General features: G+C 42.4%; 4 protein-coding genes across 12 annotated transcripts; 3 read left to right on the plus strand and 1 right to left on the minus strand.

Moving 5' to 3' along the window:
• The first annotated feature begins 955 nt into the window (after positions 1-955).
• On the plus strand, positions 956-9,165 carry LOC103629607 (uncharacterized). 9 transcript variants are annotated; one of them, XR_002262730.3, is made up of 8 exons: positions 956-1,785; positions 1,888-1,963; positions 5,873-5,998; positions 6,390-6,449; positions 6,673-6,751; positions 7,826-7,965; positions 8,081-8,399; positions 8,979-9,165. XR_002262730.3 is itself a non-coding variant. In XM_020539314.3 (5 exons), exons 1-5 carry the CDS (start codon positions 1,699-1,701, stop codon positions 8,192-8,194), a joined length of 543 nt encoding a protein of 180 aa, XP_020394903.1. In that variant the 5' UTR covers positions 956-1,698; the 3' UTR covers positions 8,195-8,920. The 9 variants fall into 9 exon arrangements, 1 of the variants encoding a protein (XP_020394903.1); XR_002262728.3 differs by having other exon boundaries at positions 6,703-6,751; positions 8,979-9,134; XR_002262731.3 differs by lacking the exon at positions 6,390-6,449 and having other exon boundaries at positions 6,703-6,751; positions 8,979-9,162.
• A 367-nt stretch (positions 9,166-9,532) lies between these two features.
• On the plus strand, positions 9,533-14,299 carry LOC100501802 (DTW domain-containing protein). The gene is made up of 8 exons (NM_001196458.1): positions 9,533-9,920; positions 10,049-10,189; positions 10,264-10,356; positions 10,435-10,561; positions 12,094-12,197; positions 12,432-12,512; positions 13,586-13,671; positions 13,790-14,299. The coding sequence occupies exons 1-8, from the start codon at positions 9,573-9,575 to the stop codon at positions 14,007-14,009; spliced, it is 1,200 nt and encodes a 399-aa protein (NP_001183387.1). The 5' UTR covers positions 9,533-9,572; the 3' UTR covers positions 14,010-14,299.
• Positions 14,300-14,837: 538 nt separating this feature from the next.
• LOC100284426 (uncharacterized) lies at positions 14,838-15,897 on the minus strand. Its single transcript, NM_001157321.1, is given in 4 exon segments — positions 14,838-15,112; positions 15,198-15,487; positions 15,599-15,692; positions 15,792-15,897. Coding segments are annotated over 4 exon segments (642 nt in total). The 5' UTR covers positions 15,858-15,897; the 3' UTR covers positions 14,838-14,920.
• An 8,161-nt stretch (positions 15,898-24,058) lies between these two features.
• On the plus strand, positions 24,059-26,449 carry LOC103631218 (protein FAR1-RELATED SEQUENCE 5-like). Its single transcript, XM_020540008.1, has 7 exons — positions 24,059-24,097; positions 24,192-24,655; positions 24,737-25,004; positions 25,096-25,436; positions 25,512-25,577; positions 25,660-25,794; positions 25,866-26,449. Exons 1-7 carry the CDS (start codon positions 24,064-24,066, stop codon positions 26,217-26,219), a joined length of 1,662 nt encoding a protein of 553 aa, XP_020395597.1. The 5' UTR covers positions 24,059-24,063; the 3' UTR covers positions 26,220-26,449.
• Positions 26,450-26,485: the final 36 nt, after the last annotated feature.

Consider the following 26,485-nt stretch of genomic DNA (forward strand, 5'->3'; position numbering starts at 1 on the left):
AAGAATCCCTTAATTGGCTGGTTTTCCGCTTCTGGGGGTATCGGACTGTCCGGTGCGCCTGTCGACCCTTGGCCAGCGCTGACGTGGCCACTAGCCGTTGCGTGGCTGGTACACCGGACTGTCCAGCGCCTCGCGCGGATCGTCCAGTGAATTATAGCCGACGTAGCTAGAAAAAACCGAGAGCAGCGAGTTCAGCCGGACCGTGCACCAGACTGTCCGGTGGGTGGCACCAGACCGTTCGGTGCTACGCAGTCCAACAACTTTTCTCTGTTTCTCCCTTTGTCTTCTTTTGTTCCTTTTGGACTTTACTTAGCTGAGTCCCTAACACTTAAATAAATATGATTAGTACTCAAATCAATTGACTCAGTGTCTAGAGCATACCTTTTAGCTTGATCCATATAGCTTTGCACTAATTCCTCTTCAGAGCTTATTTTGACTCAAACACTTTTGCTCAACATCATGTTAGTTCAAATATAATGTGTTGTGCTTCTAATCACCAAAACAATATAGAAATAGCCCAAGGGCACATTTCCATTTCACAAACATCTACTAATTAATAGGGGTACTACAATCATTATTCGCAACAATTAATGCTCTTTAGTCCGATTTAGTCATTGAAACCAAATAGGATACTTTAACGAGTTTAGTTTAGTGACTAAAGGAACCAAACATGGCCTAACGATATATTTATAGCGTATTCCTCGTAGCTCCTCACTACAGAAGTGTGGATACCCTTACTCATTCACGAGTCTGTTCTTCGGATTAAAGACAGTTGTTTGGACTGCTGCAGCTATAACCCATAGAGACAAAAACACTGCACGAATTAAAGGCAAGTGAACAGGTAACACATCTCTTATTCCAAATTTCACCTTATTAGGCTGTTTTCGGCAGCTATCCTATCCCTTATCTATTCTTATCTATTTTTTATTTCAAACTTAACTAGATAAACAATTACTTCTAGTTAAAAGTTACACCGAAACGCTGCGCGCAGAGCGTTTCACGCGACTCCATCTTTTAGGCTGCGACGCGTGCGTGCGGTACAGTGGGCCCGCAGTGGGACGACAGCACGACGCGCCCGTCTCCTTGCGTGGGTGTGGGCCCGCAGTGGGGACGACAGCACGACGCGTCCGTCTCCTCTCAGCTCACGACGGAGCCACGACAGCCAGCGACATCGCGTGACGGCGCGTGGGTTGCGCCCGCCCGGCGCTTCGCGTGGAGCTCGATTGCGACACAGCCCCAGACCGCGATGCAGATCTCGGCTGCGACGCGGCTGCCAACGGCAGCGCGCCGGCGTCCGCGCGCGAGGACGGTCGTCGGCTGTCGGGCGTGCGTGGTGCCGTGATCTGCGACGAACGGCGCGGGCGACCGGGTCTGTGAGACTGCGACGGAGTGACGCCGGCCAAGGACGTCGCGTGGGTTGCGGCCGGCGCTTCGCCGTTAGCCAGGTCAGTGCTCTCCTCTTCTGTGCCTCTTCTGTGGATCTCGAAGTACGCAGCCGTGCTCCGCGGTGCCCGTGCCCATAGGGTTAGGTGAGGGTTAGTCACCGGATTCTAAAATCCCACAAATCCGCGCCCTGCCTTGCCTCGATGCGTGCTCCGCATCCGTCCCGTCGCCACTGCTTTTGCAACAGCGCCGGCTCGCTGTGCTTCTGTCCTTCGCCATAGCGCCCATGCCGCTGCTTTTCATTTTACTACATATATGGAGCACCTTCACTCGTCTCTTCCTCTTTCCCTCCGCCTGGTACTCGGCGCAAGTGCCTTTCTCCTCCTCGACTCCGTCGCCGTGGTCCGTTCCTTTCTTCGGATCCTAATTTCTCTTGCGTCGATTCCTGCTCATCTCTTCGTTGGATCCGGGTGCATTGGCTCATAGTGTATGTTGTTCTTGTAGATCTGCTACGTAGCAGAAGGGCAGGCACGCGCAGATCCTCTGGCTGTCCTGTCGGCCTCTTCTGCAGCTGTTCCAGGTGAGCCAGTCCTTCCACCATTCCTCTCTTTGTTATCTTGATTTGGTGTCGTGATTCATTTGGTCCTACACGCTTTAGCCCTGCTTTCTATTCTGTTTGCATGCATAGATGGTTGTTTCCCATTTCGCTGAGAAGTCTATCTACATTAGAAAAGGCAAATGCCAGATGTCAGCGACAGCATAAAAAGAATACTAACATTGGAAAGTGGTTTCCAAGGTTGAGTTGTTCTTTAAAATTTTGGACAAATGAAATGTTGCAAAATAGGTAGTGTTCAAAACGTGACCTCATTACACAAACGAATAAATCCCATCCACTGGTCCATTGTTATCGCCTTGTAGTCATTTTGGTACTGAAACACATTTCAAATATAGCATGTCAATTAAGCACCGAGCCTCAATGAAGAAAGCATGAACAAAACCACGGAAGAAAAGTATAATCCATTACCATGAGGTAATTATTAAGCTTGTCAACCTGAGGGTGGAACTGCAAGCCTAATACTAGATTCAGCAACTCACAAGCAGCTGGTATTTCTATACATTTCTACTTCCTCTAAGGAAAGATAATCATTGTGAAAAATCACAGAAATAGCAGTCATGTTAATCAATTTGCTTTGGAGCGTTATAATTTACAATAGAAACCAACCATACCTGTGAGGCAATAACGAAAGCAGCTGGTATTTCTATACATTTCTACTTCCTCTGAGGAAAGATAATCATTGTGAAAAATCACAGAAATAGCAGTCATCTTGATCACTTTGCTTTGGAGCATTATAATTTACAATAGAAACCAACCATACCTGTGAGGCAATAACGAAATGCATATATGTAGAAATCCTGGAAATTGGATGGCCTTGAAACCTGGATTTATAAACATATGAAAGTGGTCAGCAAGGTTACACTTCAACAAAGAAATATCAACAATTAATGGTAGCTCATTGTCTATTACAGTCACAAGGTGACAATATATCATGATATATCTGTTAGATGGAAGTTCTTCACTCCATAAATTAAATCTCTGATATGCATGGCTCACTTGAACATAAGATAATATTTGGGGAGACAGAATCACCTCCTGGACCAGTTCTGGAAATGCTTTCTTCAGTTTACTAATACTGTCAGCTCGAAGAGCTTTCAAGCCAGTTCTCCATTCATCCTGATAACATAAAAACATGTATTAGTCAACACTTGAAAGCATAGAACAGTTTTTTAGTATTAGAACTAAAGCAGGTCCTTCATTGAACACTTGAATAGCAATATGTAATGCATTCCAAGGTAAAGCAACCTTGCTTATCACAGCATGTGCCTCTTCTGTGGATCTCGTCATACGATTTACTTTAGTATACCCCTTCAGTCGAAAAAGATTATTTCTATAGCCTTGGATGAACTCATGTTTGACAAGTAATAAGTCATTTGATTAATCACGTAATAAATTTTAATAGTAAACTTGTTTATAAAACTTATGATTGATTGACAACTGAAAAAACAAGACTATCTTTCTTTTTTAGACAGTGGAAGCAACTATTAGACAAGCCAAGTTTAACAGTACAGTACACGTGAATACTTCGCCCTCAAGTCCTGAACCCACACAGCCAACAAATACGTGTAGTACTCATCAGATATATGGCACAGGAGATGACGATGTTGCTGGTTCCGCAGACGTTGATGCTGAGTAACGGTATGTCCAATTCTCCCCTACAACTTCATGAGATATATGCTTCCAAGTGTTCCAATTGCATGTAGTATAAGGCAGTGGGTACTAGGCAACCCTAAACCCCAATTTGCTTAATGATATGCCTCCAATCTCCAAGGGTTCCTGCACTTTATTAAGGAGACTGAGTGCCATCGTGCTATAACCCAAAACCCAAAACGAAAGACAAAAAAGAAAGGAACAATACATTGAGATTCGATAATCATAATTTCTTTTCTGGTGCAAAAAGAATGTAACATTACAGCCTTTCAATTCAGATAAACAACAGAAACATTCCAAGCACAGATTAATAGTGCTCCCCCAAAGAAGTCACACAGATTGATAACTATTTTAAGGTCAGATGCAATTTCTTGATAAATCAACTGAGAAGGTAAAAAGAGAGTTCTCTTATTTTGTACAATAGTTGCTCATAACCCAAGACTCCAAGAGATCTTGGATGCAGCAGTAGCTACATAGCTTGCCTTAAGCAGCTACATTGTTCCAGGACAAAAGAAAAACATTTGCACCAAGAGTTGCAATACAAGACCATGAAAGAAATGGTAATGGAGAAAAGATTATGTTACTTTGCAAACAACATTTAATCATATTTTGTAGAAAAAGAGCGATTGACAAAAACAAGTACCTCTGGATTTCAACGCTACGTAGCTTGCCTTAAGCAGCTACATCATTCCAGGACAAAAGAAAAACATTTGCACCAAGAGTTGCAATACAATACCATGAAAGAAATGGTAATGGAGAAGAGATTAAGTTACTTTGCAAACAACATTTAATCATATTTTGTAGAAAAAGAGCGATTGACACAAACAAGTACCACTGGATTTCAACGCGTCAATTAGTTGTTGCCTCATGTTATATTTGAGATTGCAATGCTTGCCAAAACTTGTTAATTGATTGCTACCTTTTTTTTAGTTGCAGTGCTTTTGGACACGAGCACCACCAGCTATGGAGGCCCGCTTTTGGAAACTGAGGATCGCTTTTGGGAACTATCCCAGTTCATCTAGGTTGCTGTTAGAACTTCCCCCCTACTGTGTAGGGCGTATGGTTTTATGCTTGTAAGATATGGACAGCGCTATGCTGTGTGCTTGACTGCAAGATATGCCTTTTGTTGCTTGGTCATAGCTATGCTATGCATGCAATCCTGCGAGGACCATACTCGCGATGTGTAAAGCATGCCTATATAGTCTAGGCCTGACCAAATAAGAAACGTTGCTTCCTTTGGTGCTTCTACTATTTCTCTTTGTCGTTCTGTGCTACTACCAGCCATGTATTTGTCGTTAATATGTAAAGCATGCCTATATAGTCTATGTGTTGTTCTGTGCTACTGCCATCCATCTATTATGTGCTACTACCAGCCATCTCTTTATCTTATAGTACAGGAAATAAACGTCGGAGCAGCTCCTATGTCCCGTTGAAGAACGAAGACAATCCAATTCTGGATGATGAGTGAGAAAGATACTAAGGTATATCATGTAACCCATCCTTGAATTCTAGATTACCTTTATTCATGTGCTGTAGGTTGGCTATATTGTCATGGTGGATAAATTTACCAATAGAGTTGCGCGGTTGTCCAACTGAGCTAGCCTCTAATTGTACTATTGCATCATGATAGTCACACTTACCATGGTACGTAATGAACTCATCCTGAATAATGCTCCAGGAATTTATTTTACATTTTTTATAGAAAATATAGATCATACCATGAAGAGGGTCGCTTTCAATGCATTTTAGATTTCGACCGTAACCAATGTATTTTTAGTACTAAACTTTAGTTTCCAGTTTTTCTAAATTACTGATGTCATTTTCGTTTTTAGAGTTATCGTTTTCGATTTCGTTTCCGGGGAAAAAATATAAAAAACAAAAATCGTCTTAGTGTTTATCGGTTTCAGACCGTTTTCGCACCTAGCCTAGCTCCAATCTCTCTGCTACCTCCTTACGGCAGTACGTTGACCTTTAATCCTTTATTATCCAGTTCGTTATTCCGTGAGTACGTTGATGCTCCCTGCTTACGGCAGTAAGGATTATGCAAAAGTATGGCTCCTTTTTCCCTTGATTGATGCGGGGATTTGTCAGGAACTAGGCAAGAAAGTCAGTTTTTTTATATAGTCTTGCCCTGCATTTTGATTCAGTACATAGTGAAATAGATTTCCAGGACTGCCTGGTGGTTAATGGTTGTGATCGTGCAGGTGTGCTTCACCTATGCAGTTCAGCAGCGTGCTTCCCCTAGAGGGAAACTCCGGACGACTACAACGATCGCCCTAGGCACAATCATTTCCGACTATTTCTTCCTTCGACTTGAACTGGTACCTGTTCGACATCCTACTTCTCAAGGTACTGTTTATTTTCTTCATCTTTTTTCTAACTTCGATATAATCGATCAGCCACAACGATTGCCCCTCCCCCCAGTTTATTCTCTTCACTATCGATTTTCCTTCAAGTTATGATGTGCATGACGTGTTATTCTTTTTCTAATTAAGTTGTTTATCATTATAATGTGTTTATGCCAAATAATTGGTCAATGTAGTGGCTGAAACCCTAACTTCTGCTATTTGTCCACAGTATCTTACATAGAATGTAATATTGTTATTTTGGGAAAGTTTGTGCCCAAATGCTCTGTATTTAGTGTGTCTGTTTTGTTGCCGTTCCGTTATTGTTATTATTTTACCGTTTTCTACAGCGTGTGAGGCTTTAGTTTTAAACAGCTTGCATTCCATTTTATTAGGAAATCTGCCAATTTGAACACAAGTCTTTTCCAATCTGAGAAGGCCGCTACTTTGTCAAGGTGACGCATAAATTTGTTTTAGCTCTATTTTTCCCGACTTTCGTATCTATGCTTTTAACTTGCTAGGTGTGATCTGTCCTTTATTGTGTTTGTTGTACCTACATATGCATCCTCTTTTCTCCCTAAAGCTTTCATACAATCTGTTGCGCTTCTTAATTTGTGTTGGCCCCATTTATCGTTTTCCCCAATACAATCTTTTTCGCATATGAATATTTTAGTGCAGTAAACTCTAAACTTCCGTTGGCCAACTCAGGCTTCATAAACTTCTATCAGTCTGCTGAGGATTTCAGTGCTTCATTAAGGTACCTTTGATTACGTCTTCCTTTATGCCTTTCCAACAATGTGTAATGTTTTTAGTTTCTAAAGTTTCCTGTATTATCATATATTTCTTCTTTCAAGTGTAAATGACTTCTAAAGGGTTACAACTCCAGCTCTACGATTTTCTGGATCATCTAATGACTTACTTCACAAACCCCACCAAATTTTTTGGAGCTAAAACTATCCCAAACAGAACATTGGATTTGATTAATTGTTACACATGACCTATGCATATCATCAAAACACCCATGCTAAGTGAATATGTGGCTGCGCTTAAAGGTATGTGAACCAACGGTAGTTTCAAATTACAGACACTATTTATCTACTTTAATAATACTACTAAAAATATTGTTCATACAAATTTCTTTATGTTAAACCATGGACCGTATGCTTATGATTTGCCATCTATGATTTAAATACGTTTTCCTTTATACCATCAATGAATTGGTGCCCTGCTATGTATCAACTAATATCAAAAATATTTATTCTACCTCTATTGTTGACTCAAGAAGCTCAGTTCCAGTTAAAGGAACAGTTCTTGCGCACCTTTCTTATTTTGGTCTTCTACGGAGTATATTCGAGCTCTATAAGCCGCAGCTCCACCTCTATGGGTGGGGTTGCTGAAGGATAATGGTGCCTGAAGCAACCATAGTCTCAGGTCATATCAGCAAGGAGCTTAGGAACAGCCAGTAGTTGCAGTTTACTTTAGCCTCCTGGATCTTGACGCCTCCATTTACTGATCACCAATGGGCGTTATGCATCCGTCATTCCCTAATTTACATAACAATGTGCGTCATCTTCCAACTTGGCGAATTGTCCGTTCAGCTAACATCTGTAGCATGCTTTTGGATTGGGTTTCTGCTGGTTGTCTGTAGCATATGGTCCGTGGAGACTTATCTTTTGGTACATTTAAAAGGGACATTATCATTCAAAAACACAACAAAGACCTTAAACGTATTTGTTCCATATGTCCAGTTTATATGCCACTGCAATATCCATTGCTATTTACTTTTGGTGAGCGTGGATTTCAATTTGGTGTTCCATATGTTGAAATGGAGGTTCTGGGAGTGAGAAGATGAGGATCAACTGCTGCAGCATCTGGCGCAACAAGGCACTGAGGAGGATGTGTTTCAGTGAAAGGGGTGCTGTGAGCAGCACCCAGTGTGTGCTCACATCAGATGCTGGCCCAGACACTCTTGTAAGTCTCATCCTGTCGATAATAGTGTTGGTGTTTCATCACAGCCCTTTCTATTTTTTATTTGACTTGATGTTAGCTGCTATAATTATCGAATTCTGAATGCAAAAACTTACAGGTCGTCCGAACATCCTTTCGGAGGAATTATGCTGATCCTAACGAAGTCACTGCTGTCATTTTGGGTGGTGGTACCGAGACTCAGCTTCTCCCTCTCACATCGGCACATCGCTAGGGTTCAGGCTCTTTTAGTGAAACTGGTGTGCTTTACCTCTGAATCTTTGCTGGTGGCATCTTTGTAGCTGGGGAAGACGACCGGGGAAGGAAAAGCCAGCAAGAGGGACACAAAGAGCACCACCAGCACAAGTTGACCCTCCCAACTATTTCGAATTATACCATTCACGATGCCACTGACGGCACCGACAATGGCAAACAGGAAGGTGAGAGACCACATGGATTTCTTTCTTTCTTTCTTTTTTTCATAAGGGAAGCTTTATTATTTTCAAGATTGTTACCTTGAAACGATATAAAAACCTTGTACCACTCCTGGCTTCTATATAACCATGACACAGAGTCAATCCGTACACTAAACTTCAGTTCCACCCATATGCTTGGGTAAAAAACTCCTCTGCTACTTCTGCCAATCGATGAGATGCCACTGCAGTCAAATCCTGTGATGTTGATTTATGTAGGATAGCCCATGTATGTATCATAACCGAGCTGTAGGATAGACAATGTATAACCAAGTACATAACTGCAGTCAAATCCTGTGATGTTGACTTATGTAGGATAGCCCATGTATGTATTATAACTGTGCTGTAGGATAGTCAATGTATAACCGAGTCAATAACATATAAGGGGAAAGATGAGTGTGATTTCTTTTTTATTGCATCTTCGGGATTTTTTTATGCCATTGATTTAGATCAGTATGCTTTTTTTATACTTATTACACATAACGGTGCTGGTACTTGTTCATGGCGTTTTTTGTCGTCCTGCTGATGTTGCATATGGCAACACAGATACAGAATTTAATCTCACTCCGGATGTTGACTAGAGAAATGGTCGAGACAGATCTCATCAAGCAGGTTAGTAATTTCTTAGATTAATAAAATGTGTGCCGAGAGAAAAAAAGAATATATCATTCAGAGTCTGCTGGTTCTGGTTATAATAAAAAGAATTGATCCACAAACCACTTGCCTCATAATAGCCATGATTACTGCAAGGCGCACGAAGTGCGCCTCCTGATCTAGTGTCATTTAAAGCTAGTTTGGGAACCCCATTTTTAGAAAGAATTTCTATTTTCTTAAAGAAAATTAGTTTAATTTTTCTTAAAAAATAAAAATTCTTTGAAAAAAAAGTTCCTAGTTTGGGATTCTATTTTTAAGTGATTTCTATTTTCTTAAAGAAAATTGAACTAATTTTTCTTTAGAAAATATAAATCTCTTACAAAAATACGGTTGTCAAGATAGCTTGCCGTATAAATTCTCGATTTTACGCTATCTCGTGTGGACAGGCTAAACAACACGTTCCACAGCAAATGCCCGCTGTTTCTCATTTGCGCACGAGCAAAAAGCAGTCATCAAATCAAACTATAGCGAAGCAAATAAAATAAAATGCTTGCTCTTATTCGTCCCGTCGCCTCCATCGGTGCCCTCGCCCTCCACCGCAGTCTCCCACTGCCCCTCCCACTGCGGCGGGCGCCTCCCATCGTGCGCTCCCTCATGGCCTTCCCCACCGATCCGGCAGCGGTCGAAGAGAAGGTGGAAGCGGAGGACGAAGCCCTCCCCGCGGCCGTCGCCGGCGCCGGGGATCGGGGCGATGTGAGCCACGAGGAGTGGCGGCGCTGGGGCACCTCCTCGCCGCTCCCGGGCGCGGTGGCCGGTGTAATCCGCGACCTTCTCGAGATGGAGGCCGCGGCCAGCGAGAGAATGCGCTTCGGGGGCGTCGGCTCCAAGCTAAAGGTGACGTCATCCTCCTCCCTTGTTGTTTTATCGCCATCTACCAACCCCTAGATTTGGGAGGCTTCTGTGCGAGCTACAACAGGAGTCCAACCGATGCGTCTTGGTCTCGTTTCTTCTGGATTCTGCAGGGCAGTTTCAAGGACGTGGAGGACAAGAAGCACAGGGCCGTCTACGAGAGGCTTGCCGACTCCGACCAGAAGCTGCAGTATTTCTCCGCGCGGCAGATTGGCTGCCGTTTGCTAGGGTGCAGAGGGTACCTGTGCCAGAAGGTACTGTGGTGTCCAACTCAGCAATGCAAGCGGTTGAGTGTGGTTAAGTTATCCGTCTGTCTCTGAAACTGCAGTGCTGGCTACCAACCGAAGACTGTATGTGCACAAACATTGTTCCGTGCAACCTTTGGAAGGGGGTGAAATTCTGGCTATATATGCACCCAAAGGTCTGTCCATAGAGGGTGGTGTAGTACTGTCTTTATGTTTCCTCCTATCATCATGTATAGCCATATCTCTTTCTGCAGGATTTTTTGCGCCAGAATAACACAGGGAAGTTACTCTGGCAAGTATTTGGCATCCAAGCTGCACAGCTATGCCTCTTTGGTATCCAAGAACATGAGGATATCATGTGGGATGCATTTCAGAGTTCAGGTGATCTTAGAACCATCCCTGGTTTCTCAGACATATAGATTGTTGAATGGTATTGCTTTGAGCTTGCTAGATCTTTGATTTACTCATTTTTCTGTGTGGTAGTTTAGGTTAGCTTTCACTTGCTTCAATTGACCCTTTCAAGAGCTGAAAATTTCTTGTTAGGTGAGCAAAAGCATCCTTTGTCAACTAAACTCGCCTAATATGCTGAATCCTACTTAGGAAACAGTCACATAGCCATGCTTTTAGATTTGTGATTTTGCTGTTTTATGCTGTCATTGCTTAATGCCTTAAAAGGATATGGAAACAATACAAATAATAGTCATACTAATAATTTCATTACCAACGTTAGGCATGTTGTTAACTTCGGTAGTATTCATTATCATTGGTGGTAGGTGAGTAGGTCTATGTGACATCTGACCACCATTTTGGAATTTGGCTCATATGGGCCCATTTGTATGTGTTGATGTCAGATTGTGGGGGTTTAGTCCCACCTTGGTTGTTGAGTGTGGGTTAGACCAACATATAAGGACTGTACATTGTGAGAAGGGTGGGTGCTCTCGCCCTGTTCCATTTGAGAAGAGGAAGTGAAAGAAAGAGCTAGCTAGATGAGCAAACCAACAGGTTGCTTCCCCTTACTTTGCTTGTCCTTGTCCAGCGTGAGATGGGTGAGGCGAGCTGAGACGGTGACAGATCCAAAATGCCCAAGGGTTGCAATACTGAAGTGTCTGCTATGCTGCTTTGGTCACATTGCACTTAAATTCTGTTCACTTTTCTGAAATCGCATTAGTAGTGACAAGCACCATGTTCTCATTCAGAGTAAAGGCAATATATGACGTGTCAAACGACCCAGTCGTTTACTTTCGTCTAGCTCGAATGGTATGTGCAAATACTTATATTTTATGTTAAACAGCTTTCCAGTCTGCTTACCACTATAGGCAGGTGCACTTGATGGTTTATGGCATGATATATCATAATGTATGGACTAATTTGGAATATTCAACATATTTTAAATCAATGTGTCCTTTGTATTACCTCTTTTACAGTGGGTTGTAATGTTTATGAGAAATGGAGATTGGGACTTTTAACTGTCATATTTACTGACATCCAGGATTCTATGGTTGTTAATTTAGTTTCCACATTGAAATTCTGTGTATTGTTAATTTTTTCTTTTATGTTTGCATGTGCTTCTTTCTATTTTGATCACTGTGGGCTGTTCTACTGATGCATTGTGTGCTTGACCTGTTCCTATCAGCATGGAACTGCATCCTTCGATGCATTGATTGTCTATGGTACAAATTGATATTTCATAATTCATATAAACAAATACATAATGCATCTATATCTATATGTATCTCTACAAATCAATGCAGAGTGGACTACATTTGCTTTTATGTGACCCGCAGAAGATTTCTGCACTAATCAATCATTTAGCATTAGTCATATTTCTATCTTTAGCTAGGACATGCCACTTGTGCCTTTTCCTTCTCTTCATTTTTAAATGTCATCTCCATTCTGATGTGGTGTTCCTTCAGGAAAGGGGAAGATCTCAGTTCTATATCCAAACAAGACTACCACCCCCAAGTCAGTTAAAGACCTTGAATTTGATGGTTTCTCCTTGACTACTGACCTTCGTGAGGTGGTGTTTATTTTTCGATGGCATTCCATGATTTTCACTGCAGCAAAGTGTAGTGCTCCCTTCTTTGATACATGTCTTCCATGTGGAATTTTTTTTTCATGAGCACCTTTCATCCATAATGGCAAATATCCATAGTGATTCAATTCGTTTAGTGTGTAGTGGTTTTTGGACTAACACCTCTGTCAACTTTCAACGTTTGTGCAAATGGTAATGATTTTAGCTTTTGCAATGCAGAATTTGCAGGACGGACCTTTCAATTTTGTTTTGCTTGATGGCACCTGGAGCAATTCTGCTGCACTGTACAGAAGGTTGAAGGTACAGTTCAATGCATTTCGCATTTGACCCATGCATGCCTTTATTAGGCTGTCTAGAGTCTAGACTACCAGCAAACACAGAACTGCGCAAATTTCTTCAGCTGGCTGCTGGGTCTGACATGTCGATTACATTTACACAGTCACACAGACATGCTGGTCCCACGTGTTGAATTCATATACATTCAACTAAATCAATGAATGTGTACATTATTAAGTATTTGACCCTTGTGTTGGAATATAATATAAGTGAATTGTCCACCTCTTCCTATCAGCTTAAGTTTTTGGGTTGAATTGGATGGTGCATGCAACTTAATATGGTATCAGAGTCAGAGGTCACGAGTTCGAATCCTGGTTAGCGCAATTAAAATAAAATAATTGTTGCTCTTTTCTATTCCACGTCTGAGACCCAAGAGAGGCTCGACGTGAGAGGGAGTGTTGGAATGGTATCAGAGTCAGAGGTCACGAGTTCGAATCCTGGTTAGCGCAATTAAAATAAAATAATTGTTGCTCTTTCCTATTCCATGTCTGAGACCCAAGAGAGGCTCGACGTGAGAGGGGGTGTTGGAATATAATATAAGTAAATTGTCCACATCTTTCTATCAGCTTAAGTTTTTGTGTTGAACTGGTTGGTGCATGCAACTTAATACCTTGAGCTATACCCCTCCGCCCCAAATCAGGAAAAATGCTTGTACAGATTCATAGCTAAAGGGTCATCTATTTTGGGATGAAGGATTATAGCTTAATGAATTTCAATTTCCAAAGGTTTAGTTCTTGACACTGGCTCAGTCCAAATAGAGGTTTAGTGGTAAATGCTGTCTGATGGAACTAAATGCACAGTAGTGTGGTGTTTAGTTGGTATAATTCCACTAGATGATTCTTGATTAGTTCATACAAATCTGTAGTTGCAAACCTTTAACTAAAAACCATTCAGAACAATCCAAAAGCAGACCACAGTTGGGTTGATGTAGAATAGGGTTGGGTTGCACGGGCGCTTGCCACTACCCAATCAGGAGTCGGTAAGATTTGGAGCCCATATTACCAAGTAGGTATGTTCACACGTGATATCTTGTACAGGAGAGATGGACTGCAGTATGGGGAGATGAAGCTCTACCTTGTATTGCACTATCTACACTTAGTGCCTCAGTGATGCATAAACTACGGTGAGCGGAAAAAAGATTTGTTTATTCTTACCGACTCCTGCATTTATCGTAACCTCCTCTCCCCTTCTTTTAAAATGCTTATTTTTTGGGCATTATGTTCCTTGGTAAAACTGAACAGACCGCAGCCTGCCTGGGATCGTACCTGCACTGCAGCAGCTGCAGCTGGCCTCCTCTGGGAGTTGAGCTCGCGGCCTGAGCTCATCTCATTTGGGTTGGAAAAGCAAGCCGAGGCGGTGGAGTGCTCGTTAGACAACTTGCTGGATGCTCTCACTGCCAGGCGGCTTCGTCTGGGCCGATCGATAACTCGGAAACAGAGACATAGTAGGAACTGCATATAGGGAAAGAAGAAACTCACAGTAACAGAGGAGCATGGTGTGCCATCAAGTGGAAGGCTGATTTCATTCTTTTTTGTAGAACTCAGGAGCTGATCATTGTCAACAAGTTTTCTCCCCTTTCTATATAGGTTACTAGATCTTCAGTTCAGTGCTGTAGATTACTTTTAATGGTCATTGACATGAGCTGTTACCGCTGCTACTGTCGAAGAGGAGGGTTACCAAATATTAGGGTGCTAAAACTTGGGTTGTATTCTGACAGATTTTGCCATACCATGAAATCAAGTTGTTTTCTCATGCCAATAGGTTACAGCTGACAAACAATCCCTCCCATCCTCTCTTTTCCAGTCGCGTATTGTATGGTATCGTGCCCAGTAAGGGCTTATTCGGTTTTACCCCAATCCATATGGATTGAGGGGGATTGAGGGGGTTTCAATCCCTAGTAAGTCAAAATCCCTCCCAATCCGTATCAATCCCCTCCAATCCATATGGATTGAAAATAACCGAACATGCCCTAATGCTCCACCTCTCGTCCATCCGCCCGATCCAAAAACAGCAAGCTAATGATTGAGGAAGGTTTAAAGCCCAATGTTCAGCTCCAGCGAAGTTCTGTGAAAAGAGCTTGGCATTTGCCAAGAAGAGGCGCTTGAAATATAAAACTGGTATGATCCAGTGCAAAATGTAATGATTATACACTGAATTATCAACAGATGTAACTTAGAAGCTAATTTGATTATCTTTCAGAGCTAAGATTTTTTGTTTTGTCAAGGCAGAATTCTTGCATGAAAATTGTATTAATCAGTTCTGCAACTCACTGTACGTACTGTAAGGACAGAAATATAAGACTGATGAACACTGCACATTCGCCTGAAAGCCAGAGTTTCGTCGTGATGATGCACAAGTGAGCTCTCGCATTTCTATTCTGTGAGCTGAACAGCCAAGATGGAAGGTATTTTCTCCCTCAGTTTCTGTGTCACGGCTACTCGTACTGTCATTACACCGGCTGCAGGTCCGCCGATCCGGATCTTGACGACGTATCCGTCAATCTGGAGAAGCTCGAGGCTTCCACCTCCAGTGCCGGAGAGGTACGGTCTGATCTCATCAAGCACCTGCATGCACCAACAAACAGTCCTCAGAATGACGGTCCGCAGAAGAGCTTGCATCCGAGCGAGAAGGGGGGGAGCTGCTGACGACCTTGTCGACGTTGTCGGCGGTGAGGTCGAGGCCGGTCTCGGTGTCGACGATCTGCTCGACCTCGAGGATGTCGGGGATCTTGTCGCGGAGGCGCGTCTCGATGCCCATCTTGAGCGTCATGGTGGAGCTGGGGCAGGAGCCGCACGCGCCCTGCAGCTTGAGCACGACGACGAGGCCGTCGATCTCGTGCAGCGCCACGTTGCCGCCGTCCGCCATCAGGCTCGGCCGCACCTCGTCCAGCACCTTCTCCACGTTCTCCTCCGTCAGCGGGAGCACGCGCACCGCCCACCCTGCACAGCACCAGGTTACACGCACACACGCTTACAGCAGTCATCGTTCACACTTCCCACTTGTTGCATGCTGTGAGTGGTGACTATGATTTAGCAGAAGGCAAAACTAACCTGCTCGGAGCCCGCGGTGCCCGGGCGCCGTCTGCAGCGACGTGGTGTGGCTGAAGCTGAGCCGGCCATGGGGGGCGAGGGTGCTCGTAGAAGTCTTCGCGGGCAAGCAGGCAGGCAGGTCAGTGGCGGAGGCCGGCAAGAGGAAGAACGGATGGGAGAGAGGAGGCTGGCGGCGATCGAGGTGTGAGGTTACCTTGCCGCGGAGGGTAGCTGCGAGGGGTGAGCTGGTGGCCGCCGCTTGCCGGAGACAGAGCCTCATCTGTCTGTAGCCGATCTTTTCCCGGCCCCCGTTCGTAGATGGTGGAGGGGGGGAGTTGGTTGTCCGTTGCTCTGATTCATTCGTTTCCTGGATGGATGTGGTTCGCCGTCGCCGAGGCCGAGGCCGAGGCCTCGTTGGGCCGAAACTTTTGGGCCCCATGCCTCACTATTAGTACTTTTTTTTTCTTACGAAGGTAAAAACCTTGCTTTTGTAGCAACCACAGCCCCACCACTACTGCGAGCCCAGCCCATTAACGATTCAACTGGTCTTTTCTGGGCTTCGAAGCCACAGCTGATCTCGCCGAAAAATTGCCATGGTTGTGTTATGCTTATGCTCTGTGGAAATTTCGATTATTTATTTATTGAAACAAAAATTCTATCTTACCTACCTTGACTATGGTAAAATTCTAAAATAATAATAAGAAAGCTAACAAAAATGGCACAGGTACCATATGAAGAATAAGAAAAAAGAAATACAGCTCCAGTCTTGTGCTGCCGCGGAATACATACACACGCATACACGCTACCAACGTGGGTGTTAGAATAGAACCTCTCGGCGGGTGACAAAAGAATGCGAGCCCATTTCAGTTTTGAGCCCGTCAGATCAGAGTCCGTGCCTGTCCAAACCAGCGATGCCGATGCGGTCGCGGACATCTCCCCCAGTGATTCCAGCCACAGAGACGCCACCCGAACCGACGCACTGCAATGGAATCGCTTACTTGTAACCCACTTGAGAGTTGAGAGAGAGAGAGAGAGAGAGAGAGAGAGAGAGAGAGAGAGAGAGAAGATAAAAGACCCGCTGGAACAGAGAAAGCAGCTCGGAAACTGCAGTCCACTGGCAAACCTGATCTGCATCTGCAGTGGACAAGGATGGATCTGGCCGGAACCGGAGCGGGGAGTTTGCAGCGCAGCGACAGCGAGTGTCCGTTGCCTGCAGGCAGCGTGGGCGTGGTGGTCCGTCCATGTGAATGTCAGCCAGTTTGATGCCGCCCTTGCTCTACCCAATCGCAGACGCACATACATGCGTCGCCTGTGCTGTGCGGATCAATCACGACGCGACGCCAGTGAAAAAGGATTAACGGCAAGTAGGTAGCCTGTGTCGGCCTGGCCTTTTGGAGGGGAGCGCTGCTGCGACAGGTAGAGTTGCTCACATTATTTGGCTCATCCTGCCTGGCTCCTCATCCGTCCGTCCGGGATGATCTCTGCCTCGCCTGCCTGCCTGCCTGCGTTTGGTTCCATCTCAGATCGAGCGGTAGAGCATCAGACTGAGTCTGCGAACTGGCGTTCTGCACTGCACTGCACATGCTCATTTCCACGTGAGATCCGAGCTGCAAATCTTCGCCATGTGCAGCAGGATTTCCAACACATCGCCAAGGGAAGAAGAAGGGGGAAAAAAAATTAAACACCATCGATCGGTCTCTGTCTCTAACCTTTTTTTCTCTACCAACAACAGCTATCGCATCTGGGTGTGGCCGCTCGCTGTCAGTCAGGCTCCGCTTATCCGAGCCGCCGATATGCTGCTACTACTGGCCTCTTGCTTTTGGCGCGCGTGGCACGTGGACGGGCGGCCATGGTAATGGTATGGCGCTGCAGTGCATGGTGTTGTTCCTTTCCAGCTCTTTCGAAAAAAAAACAAGATATTTTGTTTTTCACACAGGATATATTCCTCTAGCTCGAACCAACCAACGAGATGTGTATCCTTTTCAGGGAGCAGCGACGGCGATTTCAGAATCCTTTTTTTTTCTTTCGCGGAGAAGCTATAGATACCAAGTGAATGCGCGCTGTGTTGGAGCTGGAATTAGATAGCTAGCAAGCACCATATGTAGATAGGGCCTATCATTGGTCCCCGGCACTAAATCTCCAGTTGTTGACGAAGGAATCTCGGAAAGGCGGGGGGTGATGGGGCAGCACGATCTTATCCTATGTTGTACTCCTACTGTCCTATCTGTGTACCACAGCACAAGAAAAACCGTGTTGTGCTCTCCGGCCAGGGCTGCTCGATCTAGATAGCATTTGTAGAGACGAAAACAGACGATAAAACCCATCTCCCTTTTTTTTTGCATTTTATCATGGATCATGGGTGTACGAAAATAAACGGGGACAGTAATATTAAACGGAAACTCGTAATTTAATACAAACATATATAATATTGATGACAGGACAACAACATGAAATAAATAGATATAGAGAGGTAATGCTTCGTTGTTGTTTGCTTGTTACTTGTTAGTGGTATATATATATATATATATATATATATATATATATATATATATATATATATATATATATATATATATATATATATATATATATATATATATATATATATATATATATATATATATATATATATATATATATATAGGGTGATGGTAATGGGAGCCCTGGGCTTCTATTAGTATGGGAAGCCCCAGTCAGGTATATCTACGCGCGCTCGATCTGGTTCTGGTTCTGGCTCGGGCGGATTGCAGCGTAAAATGTAAGCTAAAACAGCGTAAATGAGTACGAAATTTAGCGTAAATATTATATCTGTTTTGTAACAGCAAACGGGGCCTAAAATTACGGCATAACAATCGCATGCAGCCGATCGTGCGCGGGTTCTGGCTCAGGCGGATTGCAGCGTAAAACGTAAGCTAAAACAGCGTAAATGAGTACGAAATTTAGCATAAATCTTATATCTGTTTTGTAACAGCAAACGGGGCCTAAAATTACGGCATAAAAATCGCATGCACCCGATCGTGCGCGGGTTCTGGATCGGACGGATTCCAGCGTAAAACGTAAACTAAAACAGCGTAAATGAGTATGAAATTTAGCATAAATCTTAAATCTGTTTTGTAACAACAAACGAGACCTAAAATTACGGCGTGAAAATCGCGTGCAGTCGATCGTGCGGGGGTTCTGGCTCGAATGATTTCAGCGTAAAACGTGAGCTAAAACAGCGTAAATGAATACGGAATTTAGTGTAAAACACGCACACAATCTCACTTCGCAAGAGATTGCTGTAAAACACATAAAAAAGTGTTATAAATTTGGCATAAAACGCAGTAAGACTGTTTTTAATGGAAGCATAAAACACAACAAGAAGTGTCGTAAAATTTAGTTTGAAAATGTATAAATCACGATGGTCTCAGAGGACACTTGTTTTGTTCACAGTATATCAAAATATGAAGTACAACGATATTTTGCCAATATTGTTGCAATCATACACGATTTTTTTGACATGACAAAAAACGAGGAACTAGCCCTGTTTCGGTACTTCAGACACTTGGAACCATTAGCCTTTAGCTAGGTCGTGGTCCGAAATGGAAGCATCGTTGTCCGGCTCTTGTTAAAACAGGTCCGTGTAAGCCTGTATAAAGCATAAAGACACGTCAGAACAAGCATAAGTAAATCAAACAGAAACCTAAATGATTCACCAGTTAAAAGACATGGATTGAGAGAAATGATATAATATAATAGTAGAGTTATGCATTCACTTAGCTCATTCTGCTCTCCTACAACCTATCACATCATTTATCCATTTTCAGATTCTTGTATCTTCCATCATTTATTCTTATTCCTTTGTTACTTATGGTTAAATTTGAACCTTACATTCTTGAACAATCTGAGATCATACTACCAAATCATTTATACAAAAATAAATTCATGAACTATGTGTAGTACATCTATTAATTGCGGATTGATTCTATACAAATAAATAGATCATAAATTGTGCAATAGTCATAAATACATGTCTATAAAAGCATATACATCTAGTAGTTGTGGACAAATTACATATATAGATAAAAAATAACATAAATACTGCAATGTTGTCGAGATCTACATGTGTATGTGGCAATATATGGAATCAGAAAACATCATCTTCAATCGTTTATTTGTAGCAATTGATGGGATATTAATTTTTCAACATGCTACTATTGGAACATAGATACACATAGAAATCAGCATAAAATACCCTGTCGTGGCATAAACCTAAATGAATTTTGTCATATATGCTATGTAATGGACAACCAGGACAGATGCAATGACTCAATGTATAAATCATTAATTATACATGTATAGAAACTAACTGAAGCTATCATAGAAATATTAATACTTTTCAAAATGTCACATACAGTAAATAAGAGAATACTATTATATTAACAGTTCTGTACATTTGACCCTGTGATACCAGTTTAGTTCAGAAAGACAGATAATTGTTAGTTATGACCAAATACATCAAAACTACCTGTTTTTATGAAATGAATAACAAGAAATTTTCCATGAGATAAATTTTCCATGAGATAAAAATTAACTAGTGCCAAATCGAACACACCAATGACCTACACAGTATAACAGCTGAAGCAGAAACTAATCAACACATATATATTAATCTAAACCTAACAGATATAAACACAAAATTTGTGGTTCTCTGGATTCATGGATAAGATTAAACTTAATCAAGTGCGGATTAGATTTACATGATAATAGACCGGATCCATACCTTGGGTGAAGGAAAAACGAAAGGGGATCTGGCGATGGGTCAATCGTTGGGTGAAGGAAAAACAAAAGGCTGCATTATTGTTTACTTAAACCTTGAGAAGTAGACTCAACAATTTAGTACATAAGATAACCTTGCTTAAAGACCACTTTTAAAAATATGTCACCTGTAAGGGTAATTTGCAGTGAAGTGCATAAAAAATAACTTTGCTTAAAGACCACTTTTAAAGACTACAGCTAAGTGCATATGGCTCCTATTGCAAAATCTTGGCGAGGTTCCAATGAAGCATACAATCCGTAAAGAGATTACAACGTTGAATCTCTATCACTACAATGGACCGTTTTCCAATTGAACATTAGATTGGAGTGTAAGATTAAGAAAAAAAATGCTCAAACCTGAAGCCCTGAACACGTAAAGCAACACAGGCGGCGTTGTCAAGGATGAATGGAGGGGCGACGCGGTTCTGGATAACTGCAATATAAGAGATAACTGCAACGGGAATATGGGATGTAAGTCAACCAACATGTATCACAATGTAAATAAAAAATTTAGTAATTTGTTACATTCAGATTCAGATACAAGTTGTTCATAATTAAATAATATATATATAATCATAAAAACAGTGAAGAACTGAAACTAGCACAAGCATTTTTTTATCATGAAGTCTAAATATATGCATTTTTCTTAATTTAGAAATAGGATGTGTTAATATGTAGTGGAAAGTACAAGTTAGATCCACACCTTTAGATTATCATAGCCACATCTCAGAACATGTTTACAACACCCTTTCGAGCACTCCGTACGTCTTCAGGTTCATCAACACAATGTGTTAACGCCACCTGACGGGCAAGTAAATACCAATGCCCATGAATGACCTGATAATTCACAAAGAGCAGGCCTTGAGTTGGATGAAAAAAGTACAATGCACTTAAAAAATGTCTGAAGCCCTTAATTCCAATTTCTCTGACGCAATCAAAAGGGGAAAAGAAAATGAACAAATCCTTGGTTGCAACTATACTGATACGTCCAATGGAACATAAAGCGCATCATCTGAAGATGAAAAACAAGAACATTCACCTATTGCAGACCTCATTCATCCACCAAGGATCGCAATGCTGACAAGTTTGGCTATGTTTGCAATCACAAGTAGTTGCCAGACTGTCAGAGCCTGCCTGCAAGTAGCAGCAGCACAAGCAGCCAGGAGTCATGGATGCCTACCTCCCGGAGCAGTTGAGACAGGTGCGATGAGGACGACCCCGCCTTGTACCCATCAGTTTCGGCGGTGGAGACATTCGCTTCCTTGTCGTCGGCCTTGTGATGGGGTTGAGGCTGGTCACCGGCGACGGCGGGGTCGCTGGGTGGGGGCGTTGGCGCTGGCTGGGCAGGCGGCGAGGGTGGCCTAGTCGCTGGCCATGGCCGAGCAGAGGGATTTAGGGAGACGACGCTTGGAAGTCGCCGTACGAATCGCCAGCGGTTTGGGGAGACGGCGGAAGTGAGGGCGCCACGAAAGGGGTAGGGATTATGGCGGTGCGATTCCACTGGGGGAGGAAACAGAGGGGCGCCTTCGTGGGGAGGGTGCGCACGGAGCAGGGCAGTGTGGATCGACACGCAGGCCGACGAGGTGTTCCCGGTGGCCTGGTACTCGACGACGGCTAGGGTTTAGATTGGCGTGAGGAGAGGGGATGAGGGCGATTGATGATCTGGTGTGACCCCGTGGGGTGAATGGGGCTAACGTTTGGGCTCTTTTAGTTGGGCCTCGGGGGGCTCGGACCTCTGCATGTTATGTTCAGTTGAAAAGACGGTGCAGCCTAACCTCTAGACTGAAATGTCTAGGGCTTCCTCCATTGTAGAGAGCCCAGGGCTCCTAATACATAAACTATATATATATATATATATATATATATATATATATATATATATATATATATATATATATATATATATATATATATAGAGGTAATGGAAGCCCTGGGCTTCCATTAGTGGGCGAAGCCCCAGCCAGGGAGACCGAACGGGTCGCTTTTAGGCCCACTGGACGCCAGCCTGCGCCATTTATGCAAAGGATAACCACGTATCCCGCCTTACACGCGACATGCAATTACGCAAGCATAAATTTGTGTACAAATGTGTATAACTCATGCATAAATGGAATCTTTGCATGCCAGGAATCGCGCGCACGAATATCTGCATGTGCTAGACGTTTACGACTGCATAACGTTATGAGACAGAATAGCGTAAACCATGCAAGACGTTCACGGCAGGTTTTGGAATAAGGCAAGACGTGATTTTCGTGCGCGAAAATAAAGGCGCAGATACGGCAGGAAACTAAAACAACTTTACAGCCGCGTCCACGTTCGCTCGTCCATCTAAATTATTGGCGGCGGTTAGCGGCGGCGGAAGTGAGAGGTCCGGCCGGCGAAGAAGATGTCCACCACCGGCGCTGGCGATGACATCCTCCCTGTAACATCTGCGCATGAGGAAGTAGGTACGTCTGTTTCAATGGACATGCAACCTGTTTTGTCTGCAATCGCCCCATACACAGAGGGTGTATCTGTGACTCCTCCGGTGGCATTGAGGGCACCTGGACATATCGAAGAGCACACAAAAACAGCAGACGTGGTCGGCGCAGAGAAGCACATCCCCATGAGACATATTGGGCCACATGAACAGGACACACCTCATATTCTTCAAAGCCACGTAAGTTCTCCCGTATTACGTTAAATTTATTCGATATTGAATCGTAAATGTTAAATTTCTGTGCGCAGCCGGACAATATTGATATAAGATTGATACCTAAAGTCGGTATGACATTTAGTAACGTGGATGAGGCGTATAATTTTTATAGTCAATATGCATACGAGGTAGGATTTCCGTTGAAGAAATATAGGGAGCGGAAGAATAGTAAATGGTTGAACTGTTCAATGGAAGGAAAGAATGCTGAAAGGGTAGCTGGAAATCCAAGGATACGTAACACATGTTCGAAACGAACACAGTGCAAGGCTGGGATGAAACTCAAAAAAATCTACGATGATGCTAAAGAGAATGTTATTTCTGTTCGGATTGATCTGGTAAACTATGAGCATAATCATGAATTTTTGAAGAAAGATACAGAAAAAGGGCAATTGCAATGCAACAAAACACATGATCGTGAATATATGGAGTTCCTTAGTGCAATGCAAGAAAGCAGGATTCCACCACATTGCATTATGGATTTTGTTACTGAAATGCATGGTGGCCCAGAAAACGTTCCAATAACCGTGCAGGACATGAGTAACCTGTAAGTGTATTATGCATTGACAATAATTGTATTTTATATTACATAAACAATCGTAATGTGTTGAGTTAGATATAGTGCATAATCATTACATTTTTTGACAGGAAAAAAGCATGGCAAAGGGAGAGAAATGCAAATGATGTGTCAAAACTGTTATCTTTTTTTTCATTATGCAAGAAAGATAATCCACAGTTTTTTTCAGACTTTCAACTGGACAAAGAAGGGAAAATTTTAAGCATATTTTGGTCCCATGCTAGTCAGCAAGCCGAGTACATTGATTTTGGTGATGCAGTTACTTTTGATACTACACATAAGACTAATATGTATGATAAGCCATTAGGCATGTTTGTTGGTTCGAACCACCACCTACAATGCACAATATTTGGGTTTGCTTTACTAGGAGACGAGACAGTTGATACATTCGAGTGGGTATTCAATACGTTCAAAACATGCATGGGATGTGACGGACCACGAGTGATGCTGACAGGTATGTTGTAATAAAATGGCTCGTAATTATTATGTCATGTACTATATGATATCATATTGTCTTGCATGATGTTATGTAAATTTATAAATTTCAGATCAAGACCCTGCCATGCCAATTGCACTTGGCAGAGTATTCCCAAACACAATACATCGATTGTGTTTGTGGCATGTGCAAAACAGGTATATGCCCCACTTGAATGAATTATATGCAAGATTTGAGGACATGGATTTCAAAACAAGGTTCCAATCTATAATACATCATCCATTGAATGAAATGGAGTTCGAGGCTGCCTGGCAAATGATGCTTGATGATTTCCACCTACACGAGAACAACACCCTTGCCAGATTATATGACATACGCAAAGATTGGGTACCTGCATTTTTCAAAGGAGATTATTGTGGTCTTATGGTCTCTACACAACGAAGCGAGAGCATGAACAAGTTGGTGAAGAGTGCCCACGTGGATGCAAACACACCGCTTCATCAATTTGCAAAGCAAATGATGAAGCTACTGCATAGTAGGAAGATGAAAGAGGCCAAAGAGGCACTAGGATGCATGGTAAGTGAAAAAAATTAATAAACATATGTTTTATGCTATTAAAACCAAAACAGTATTAATACTATATTTTGTAATTTGCAGGGTCAAAAGGATACAACTACATTGTATATGTTTGAAATAAGAGTAGCAAGGGCATACACTAGAGCTGTGATGACAAGGTTTCAGGAGACAGTAAAATATGCAACTGCATACCAAATAGACCGTGATACAGAGGGTGAGGAACATGATTGGGTGGTGAAACATACTACAAGATCAAATAAAATTGTTTGGGGTCAACACCAATTCAAGATAAGGGCTGATGTGGATGCCGGAAAGTATTCATGTGAGTGCAAGCATTGGGAGCATACAGGTATGTTATACTATAAAAAATTATAAATTATTACGAAAGCATAGTTGTTTACGATTAATATATGACATAATGTATGTTTAATCAATTATAGGTCTATTTTGTGTTCATCTTGTACGCGCTTTCATGCATCTACAAATTGAAAGGATCCCAAGTGAGTATATTTTGCAACGATACACATACTCCGCGCATCAAGATGTGGCTTTTTCAAGAGACGATAGGAATTTGAAAGGAAAAGATGGAGAAACTGGATCATATAGACAGAAGATGTTGCTTAAAAAAGCAATGAAAGTAGTACACCATGCGAGTATGTCTAAAGCTGGGAATGATAAAGCCCTAGAGATGATGGACGAATTATTAGGGTTATTGATGCGTGTGGAGCCTGATATAGGTACTGGTGAGAGTTGTGGCACAAGTGTTTGCGATGACATCCAGGTACACACCTCGTGATGTTATGAATTTTGCATAATTACTTGTCGAATATGATCCATGATTGTAATGATGATATAGGTCGAAGCGTATGAAACAGAGGAAATGGCTATAGACAACTTACGCAGATTAGATGATGGGAACGAGGTATGGAACAGATCTTTATAATGTATTACATATACTGCACTATAAAATTTGTGTCCTCACTGGACTTTGTTTTATTTCACAGGAAATTTTAATGGGCTCTAATACAAATGAATGCAATACTAAGGATGATCAATGTAATATGCAGATATTAACATTGGAACATAACACTGACAGTCGGCTGGTTGAGAATAGTTCTATGGATGTGGAAGCTAGAAAGGTGAAAACATTGCTACAATATATGATGACATACGAGAAAGTAAAATCTGACTTGATATCTTTGTTTTGTAGAAACTGGAATTTCATATGGAAGGTGTAAACTTAACAAGACCAGATAAGGCCAAGCCTAAGGGAAGAACAATCAAAAGTAGTGAGCAACAAGTTTTAAAATTGGGTGCGAAAGGAGCTAAGAAGATGAGCAGGAAATGCCAGAAATGTGGCATAGCTGATGGTCACAACAGCCGTACGTGTTTAACTGTCGAGGATAATAGGGTTCGATTGGCTAACCTATCTGGACGTAAGCGAGGACGGCCTCCTGGTTCAAGGAACAAACTCATAGCTGCAGCCCCGCAATGGAATGAGACATCAACGTCGAAAAAACGAACGGTGGATGTCGGAGATGATGATTCATCTGGTAGAGAGTAAAAGACCATAAGATACAAATATTTCCTTGTGTAAATGTGATTCCTGTGTTCGTTTGACTACTTCCAGAAAGAATCATAAATATACTTGCAAACTGGCATAAATGGATGTGTAGTTTGTCATAAGCTTTAACAGTAATGCAGCAGTCTGACTGTACATGTACTTAGCATAAATGTATGTGAAAACCTGCGTAACTATGCGTTGTGTAATGCATAAGAGGGTAAGCCTGTGAACCATGACTGTACAAAAAATGACTCTGCGTTGTGTAA

This window comes from Zea mays, chromosome 6 (genome assembly GCF_902167145.1).
Source record: "Zea mays cultivar B73 chromosome 6, Zm-B73-REFERENCE-NAM-5.0, whole genome shotgun sequence".
Taxonomy (NCBI): domain Eukaryota; kingdom Viridiplantae; phylum Streptophyta; class Magnoliopsida; order Poales; family Poaceae; genus Zea; species Zea mays.